The following is an 8,231-nucleotide window of genomic DNA, read 5'->3' on the forward strand; positions in this document are numbered from 1 at the left end:
AAGACAATAGAAGAGTTCTGTGACAAGACCATAGGCAGGGTCTATAAGATCACAGAAATGGGACAGCCAACTTGAAGTGTCACTCTGGAGGGACGGACATTAAGCAATGACATGTATTCCATCATTATTTAGATAAAAACAAGGCTTTTTTTTTTTTTTAATTCTTAGAGTAACTAACAGTGTTTCATTTTCCCAGATGTTTTTTCAGGTAAAATGACCTTCATTATCGCTATTTTATAACAAAGCAATTTTCCTCTACTTAATACCTTAAGCACTTGAGATGATTTTAGAAATAAGAGATCTAGTGGCCAGGTGACTCTGACCACAATCTGCCTAATGTCTCCCTCAGTGTAGCATTGGGTCCCTCAACCCGTCACTTTATCCCTGCAGCCTTTTCTAGTTAGAAAGGAGGTAGGCAGGAATCTGTATGCAACTAAGGCAGACAGAATTAGTCTCAGCTACCCAGCTTTTGAATCTGCACTCTTAAGTTTCAGTGGCTTCCTCTGAATGTAAAGGAGCAGAATAGGAATCAGTATTTTGAATACTGGAAAACAGAGTGTCAGAATTATACTGCCTTTTATTAGATGGAATTTGAGTTGTTTCAAGCAGAGAATCCAGAATTGCTCTTCTTAGTATAATCCTCTTAATATAAAATAACCTTCTGGCAGTTTGTGGCATTTAATATCTTAAATATGATTTCAGCAAGTCAAAACCTGGTTGGAATGAGTCTTGAACAATAGCTAAGGCATTTTGCTTATTTCATATTCCAGAATCTCAGGATAGTATAATATTAAGCAGCTCATAATAAAAATGTCTTCTTTTTTTAATTATGAAAGATTTGTTAAGTATTATAAGTTTCAAAGGCCCTCTAATTCCCTAGGGGAAAAGCTACCATTTTCAAAAAGCCTGACAGTTTCTTTCACTTCATCCCATTATGGTATTCATCCTGTTATGGTATTCCTCTGTATGACAGGACTTGAAACCCGGTAGAATTTTTTTATTTAGTATCTGCCACGGTTGCTCTTTCAGGTGGATAAGTGTATTTCCTTGACTTAATAATTACCAGCATTAAGGTTTTATTTAGACTAGGTCAAAAAGTTCTCAGTGTCTACTGAATTCTTCATAATGCATTAAAAAAATTGATCAGGTTCACATCTTATTTAGTATATCCAGTACTCTTATTTTATGTATAACAAAATTTATGTATGTATAGATATTCTTTGCTTCATAATTTTTCTGTACCTGAAGGGCTAGGATAAGGTAGGAAATCACCAGTGGGATTAAGTTGAAAATGATTTATCATGTGAGGATACTCACTGAAGTTGAAGTAGTAAATGTTTCACATTAGATAAAAATGCTAGCCCTCTCTTGTTTTTAAATCTCCTGATTCACCTTAAGAATTTCCACTTTTTAAAAAAATGATGTTTAATGTTCAGTTTTATAGACTATCTGTAGACTGCATTAATTTTTAAGATTAAATCATATTTTAATAACTGATTAAATGTGTTTTCAGAAAAAAATTAACAATTAACAGGACTATTTACAGAGTCCTTCAGAAGGTGAAACAAATAGTTAAATATCATTTCGTTAAAGTTCTTTTTCCTTCTTGTGTTTGTTCTGCTCGTGAATTTATTCATTTGTTCATTTGTCTTTTAAATGGCAGTATCCCTCTGAAGAAGATATGATTGAGTGGGCCAAGAGGGAAAGTGAGAGAGAGGAAGAGCAGAGGCTTGCCCGACTGAATCAGCAAGAGCAAGAAGACTTAGAACTGGCTATTGCACTCAGCAAATCTGAAATATCAGAAGCATGAAGAATTTTCCTGTTCTTTGTCAATCACACAATACTCTTCTTCCTGAATACTGAAGCTATTTACAGTGTGTATCAAAACTACCTATGAGCATGGGAATACAAAAGGTTTGAGATTCCTGTAAATGTGACAAAAGTTTTTGTTTTTTTTAAACTCCATTTCAGATTTGTCCTTTTTTTCCCCCTGTAAAAGCGGTAACCCAGATAACTTCACCTAGGCCCCCGTTCTGGTGTGCATTTAGTGTGAGCTTTTGCCTGCCTGTGCTACTTTTACTTGGAAAGCTAGAGAGCACCCGAGCTTCTGCCTTCTGGAATATAGAGAAATAGTTTCATCCCTTTGCTACCCTTGTTCTGTAGTTACTCTGATGATAGCCAGTGGGGTTCTTAAAGTTGGCAGTATTCTCCCCTAATTTAAATGGTTGAAAGAGGGGAAGGGAAAGAACATCCTATTTCTTTTATGACAGAGCAAGTTGGCTAGTTTAAAGTACATGTTTGTATTTCCTTATAATCAAAATACTGTTCAATTTGTTTTTTATAGACAAGAAAAAATATTTTGCATAAATTGACTCCACTATCGAAAAAGGGATGCTTTAGATTGAACCATTATAGCTTCAGACTCAATCTTTTCCTAAATAAAAACTTTAAAGCCTCATGTGTGAAATATATTTAAAATTTTCTTCTCTGGACTTAGGGAATTTTAGATAAACACATACCTCTCCATAATTTTAAGCACTAGAGGGTGGAGAAAAATTACCACTTAAAATATACCCATCAATATAAGGTAAGCAAAAATCTTAACCTGGCAGCCATTCTGCCACTGCCATGGCACTGTCCTCTTTAGTTCATGGTAGGTTTATTTTTCTACTTTTGCAGAAGAAACTTTAGCAAGCTAGAACTGGAAGGTACTTTAACTTTTTGTATACATATATATATTTTTTTTCTTTAATGAAGGTTCAGTTACTTGAACTGTAAAAACATTCACTGAATACAACTGAAAAAAGTGACATGTATTAAATCATATTATTGCTTTTTGTCCATTTTTGTGGATTAAAATAGTTTATTCTCTTTGTGTTTTTCACCTACAAAATTGGCAGGCTAGCAAAAAAATTTTGTGTTTTTTAATTGGGAGAGAAGAGACCTGCCAAATTATCGAAGCTCTTTATGTGTTAAAAGCCTATCTCCTGTAAAATTGACCTAGCAGACAAGCTGAATTTAAAATGGACTGTGAAGTAGGCTGTAAATTGTAATCTTATTTTTTTTTAACATGAGTCAGTGATTTAGATAATGTATTGAAAACCAAGATAAAGGAAAATGCACCTAAAAACTAATTAAATATCTCTGTGGTTACCAAGTCAAGGTGGTATTGATCTGTGTTAATCAGAGTAACTTGTTGCCTAGCCTATGAATAAATTCCAAAATATCCAGTTTATTTCATCTTGAAATGGTGCTTTTTTTCTCTCCACGCACAATTGAATTGCTGCAGTTTAAAACAAATTTGAACCACTTTCTTGCACTGTTAGCTTTTTTCTACTTTTATAGATTAAAACATTTCAGCATAAAAGTCATACATATGAAGCAAGGGCTGAATCATAATCACAAGGGTTTAATTTTGATGAACTAATCCAGTTATAAGGATATACTGCAAAAGTTGATTGAGAAAGTAGTATTGGGAGTTGTGAATGGTAGTGAGTTTTGGGTTTTTTTCTTCCCCTTAACACTTTAGGAAAAAGGTAAGTAGACTTGAACAACCTTCTTTTGCACTGGGAAAATGAACAGATGTTTGAAATGGTTTTAAAATATTTTTTTTAATTAAAAGGACACTCTGGAAAGTACTAAATATCTGTAACTTATAAACACCAACTTTCGATGTAATAAGTATACCTTAATCTTATGTGTGTTTAACTGGATTACATAGATTCTTTTATTAAAATATGTATACTCAGTGGACCAATATAATATATTAAAGTATGTATTTTATATATATATATATATATATATATATATATATATATATATATATATATATATATAAAAATCTCCATGCTCACTTGTGTAGGATGAATGTCTTAGAGTCATTTATGATTATATTTTATGTTGTTGACTCTGGCTCCAGAGCCTGTGCTTGAAAGGACAGATAAGTATTCCTGAGAGCTAAGTGGCACTACTTATGAAGTTTTAACCATCTTCTACCTACTTGTTCAGGTTTATTTGAGTTCTCTTTATAGAATTTTCTCTTATGTTTCAAACTTCTAAACTGTAGCCTGTAATTATGAGAACAATAAACTTTAAATTATAATAAACCATACTATCCATACATCCTATCTGAAATGGAGTTTTGCACGATTCTCTGTTATGTCCATGCTGTGTCTAAGGAGGGGTAGGCATACAATCAGCACAGATTAATATGTGTAAAGTGCTTGAGACAGTACCTGGTATAGAATAAAATACTCAATAAATGTTAACTATTTTTTAGTTGACATGTCCTGTTTTTTTGAAAGAAAGATAGGAAACAGGTATGCATAGAAACAGTGCCTGAAACGTGGGTGGTGTGTATATATTTGTTGAATGAGGATTTGTGAGATGGACTCTAGGAGGGCACTGTGGTGTGAAAAATTCAGACAACCCTGGTCTGCCATTTTTAGGAAGGATGACTTTGACAAAGTTACTTAGCCTCCCTGAACCTCATTTTCTTCTTCTAATGAACATCATAATACCCAATTCACAGGATTGTTCTGAATGATTTGAGTTTGACAGCTTTTTAATATTATTTATTTTAATCAAACAAATGCAGCCATGTTATTACTAATAGTGAAAATAGCTATTGGTTATTGAAGGCATTATACTAAGCACTTTATGTGTGTCTTCTTGTTTAATCTTCACAGAAGCCCTAAGTAGTACTATTATTATCGCCTGTTTTAGAAATAGGAAAAATGAGGCTCAAAAAAGTTAAAATAGGGCTTCCCTGGTGGCGCAGTGGTTGAGAGTCCACCTGCCGATGCAGGGGACACGGGTTTGTGCCCCAGTCTGGGAAGATTCCACATGCCGCGGAGCGGCTGGGCCCGTGAGCCATGGCCGCTGAGCCTGCGTGTCCGGAGCCTGTGCTCTGCAACGGGAGAGGCCACAACAGTGAGAGGCCCGCGTACCGCAAAAAAAAAAACACACACAAAAAAAGTTAAAATAATATGCTTCAGATAATACTGCTAATAAGTAGATGAGCCAGGAATTGAACTCTGGTCTGTCTGATTCTAAAACATGATATTCTTTCCAGTTTACCGTGCTTTGTCTCCTTTTCTGTGAAAAAAATATTGCCTATAGGAAATGCTAGGAACAGGGCATGATAAATAATAACAGATAACATATATTGAGCTTCAGGCAGAATCCTTAGTGCTTTCCGTATATTATTTCATTTCATCCTTAGAAAAGTAACCCTGTAATGTATAGGTACTATTTTGTCTCCATTTCACAGAGGAGGTGCCCTAATTAGGCCACAGTTATGTAGCTAGTAAGTGACAGAGCTGGAATTTGAACCCAGAAGACTGGCTGTACTGTTTTGACCGCTGCTCTCTATTCCTGTTAAAGGTGAGAAGCCAGAGGAGAACTATCATAAATAGAATAATCCATGTAATCTCTGCTCTTGAGGATTAATGAAATAAACCTACTACATAGCATGTGGCATCTTAAAAAACATTTCCTAATTCATTTTCATATTTAATCTTTACCAGGATTTAGAACAGTTTTTGACACATGAAAGCACTCAACCATTGTAAGTTACCAATATTATGATAAGTGATAAATCGGAACATAGGGGAGATAGCCAACCTTTCTTTTATTAAAGCAATACAAATTTTAAAACCACAAAAGCTGGCAAAAACAAAAAGTAACTTATTAGTGCTGGCAAAGCTCTGGAAAGAATACATTAAAAGGTAGGCAAAGGGTAGATTTTGGAGAGTTTGCCACACAGATGGAGGGACAGGGCATTCTAGGCAGAGGCCATGGTTGTATAAAGAAAAAGTGGTAGGACATGACATAGTGTGCTAGCAAACAGCAAGTATTGAAGTAGTTCAGTGTAACTAGAGTAGGTTTGTGGGCAAAAGAGTGAAGTATTTGTGTTTGTGTGTAAGAAAGGTCTCACTGGTAGTGATTTGGTGGATTGCTTTAGAAGGAAACCAGGTAAGGCAGGGAGAGCAGGTGAAGGCTGATGGAGTCATTCAGGTGAGATGGTAGGTACCTAAAATATGGCTGTGGCTGAGGCCCGAGAAAAGGGGATTGATTTAAGAGAATTATCAGGCCTTAGAGTCTGATTAGATATGGGTGGTGAGGGGAAGGGAGTGGTTGCAAACTTCAGCAAGCATCAGGATCACCTGGAGGGCTTGTTAAAGTACAGATTGTGGACCCCATCCCCAAAGTTTGTGATTTCAGTAGGTCTAGAGTGGGACCTAAGAATCTGAATTTCTGACAAGCTCCCAGATAATGCTGAAGTTGCTGGCACAGGGACCTCGCTTCGAGAACCACTAGAATAGGGACTGACTTCCAGGTCTCTCTGTTCTCCTGCACGTCTTACTAGATGTACTCATTTCGTTTGCAGTGCTGTTGCACCTTGTCATTCTGTACTTGACCTGTCGCTTCTGCTTCATAGTGTAAAGCACCTCTAATCTTCCTTGTGGATAAAGAGAGTTTTTAAAAATAATAATTGCAGGCTAACAGCACTTACTATGTGCCAGTACTATTTGAAACACTTCAATATACGGTCCCCAACTTAATGATGGTTTGACTTATGATTTTTTTACTTTATGATGGTGCAAAAGTAATACATATTCAGTAGGAAACATACCTTGACTTTTGAATTTTGCTCTTTTCCCAGGCCAGCAATGTGCTGTACAATCCTCTCTCATGATGCTGCGCAGCGGCCGCAGCTCCCAGTCAGCTGCACGATCACAAGGGTGAACATCCAGTACACTTACAGCCACCCAGTACCCAGACAACTGTTCTGTTTTTCACTTTTACTACAATATTCAGTAAGTTACATGAGATAGTCAACACGTTATTATAAAATAGGCTTTGCATTAGGTGATTTTGCCCACCTGTAGGTTAATGTTAAGTGTTCTGAGTATGTGTAAGGTAGAGTAGGCTAAGCTCTGATGTGATAGCTTAGCTGTATTAAATGCATTTCTGACTTATGATATTTTCAATTTGTGACGGGTTTATGGGGATATAACCCCATCGTAAGTCAAGGAAGATCTATATGCTGATTCATTTTAATGTCCATAACAATCCTTTAAGTTAGTTACTGTTATTTGCAGTTTACAGATGAGAAAGTTGAGGTACAAAAAGGTTAAACAACTTGCCCAAATCACAGAGCTAAAAAGTGTCAGAGCCAGGATTCAAACCCAGGCAGTCTAGATCCAGAACCCATGCTCAATCACTCTGCTCTACTGAAGAAAACTTATATTAAAATACTTTTGATGTATGGCTCAATATTGTACCTCTTACTGCCAGAAAGCCCTTTATCATCTGAGTTTTGGGAATGCACAGAGAAGATCATTGTCATTCTGTTCACCTTTGCGTATTGTGTTCTGGGTACTGTGCTGGGTCAGAGACAGAGAAAACTCATATGAGGCCATCAGTGGTATAGTGGGGGAGATAGACATTACTTACAGTTAATTTCACAACACTGCACATTGAAGATTATGATAGGAGTGCTGGGACACCCAGAGGAAGGAGAGAATAGTTCTGGCTGAGAGGACTGGGGAAGGCTTCCCAGACGAGGTGTCCCTAGGACACAGTATTCTGCTCCTAGCATTAGTAAAAGTGTAGATGGCAACTGTCAAAATTAAAACAAGGGCTTCCCTGGTGGTGCAGTGGTTGAGAGTCCGCCTGCCGATGCAGGAGACACGGGTTCGTGCCCCGGTACGGGAAGATCCCACATGCCGCGGAGCGGCTGGGCCCGTAAGCCATGGCCGCTGAGCCTGTGCGTCCGGAGCCTGTGCTCTGCAACGGGAGAGGCCACAACAGTGAGAGGCCCGCGTACTGCAAAAAAAAAAAAAAAAATTAAAACAAAACAACAACCATAAAAACACAGCTTTCACAAGGCCACATCATTTGATGTCAGAGCTCTGTTGACTGACAAAGGCTGCCAGACAGTCTCCCAGGAAGCCTCATTTAAGTGATACTCATTACTTAGTGAAATCAACCTTATCCAACGTCTGACCTTCAAGTTTAGAAACCTGATTTTCATTAGTAGAAGAGAGACAAAGCTCCCATTAAGCAAGTTCACAAGGACTGATGTAAAGAACAAAATGTCAGTTTCCAGTAGAAGTTGCTCTAGGGCTTGAAGTGCTCACAGTTGGTTGAATGAAGATTCCTTCTCCCTGCCAGTGCTTGGATGCGTCCTACCTGTAAGGTTCCTCACTCTCTGCAGCCAGGGC

At 37.2% G+C, this 8,231-nt stretch overlaps 1 protein-coding gene across 1 annotated transcript in view; it reads left to right on the forward strand.

Annotated features, from left to right (window-relative positions):
- Nucleotides 1–3,810, forward strand: part of EPS15 (epidermal growth factor receptor pathway substrate 15) — a 160,191-nt gene extending 156,381 nt beyond the window's left edge. The window contains exon 25 of the mRNA XM_082834099.1: nucleotides 1,664–3,810. Coding sequence (XP_082690225.1) covers nucleotides 1,664–1,810 — 147 coding nt within the window. The 3' untranslated portion in view covers nucleotides 1,811–3,810. The remainder of the gene's footprint in view (nucleotides 1–1,663) is intronic.
- Nucleotides 3,811–8,231: the final 4,421 nt, after the last annotated feature.

This window comes from Leucopleurus acutus (assembly GCF_964270905.1).
Source record: "Leucopleurus acutus genome assembly, chromosome: 2".
Lineage (NCBI taxonomy): Eukaryota > Metazoa > Chordata > Mammalia > Artiodactyla > Delphinidae > Leucopleurus > Leucopleurus acutus.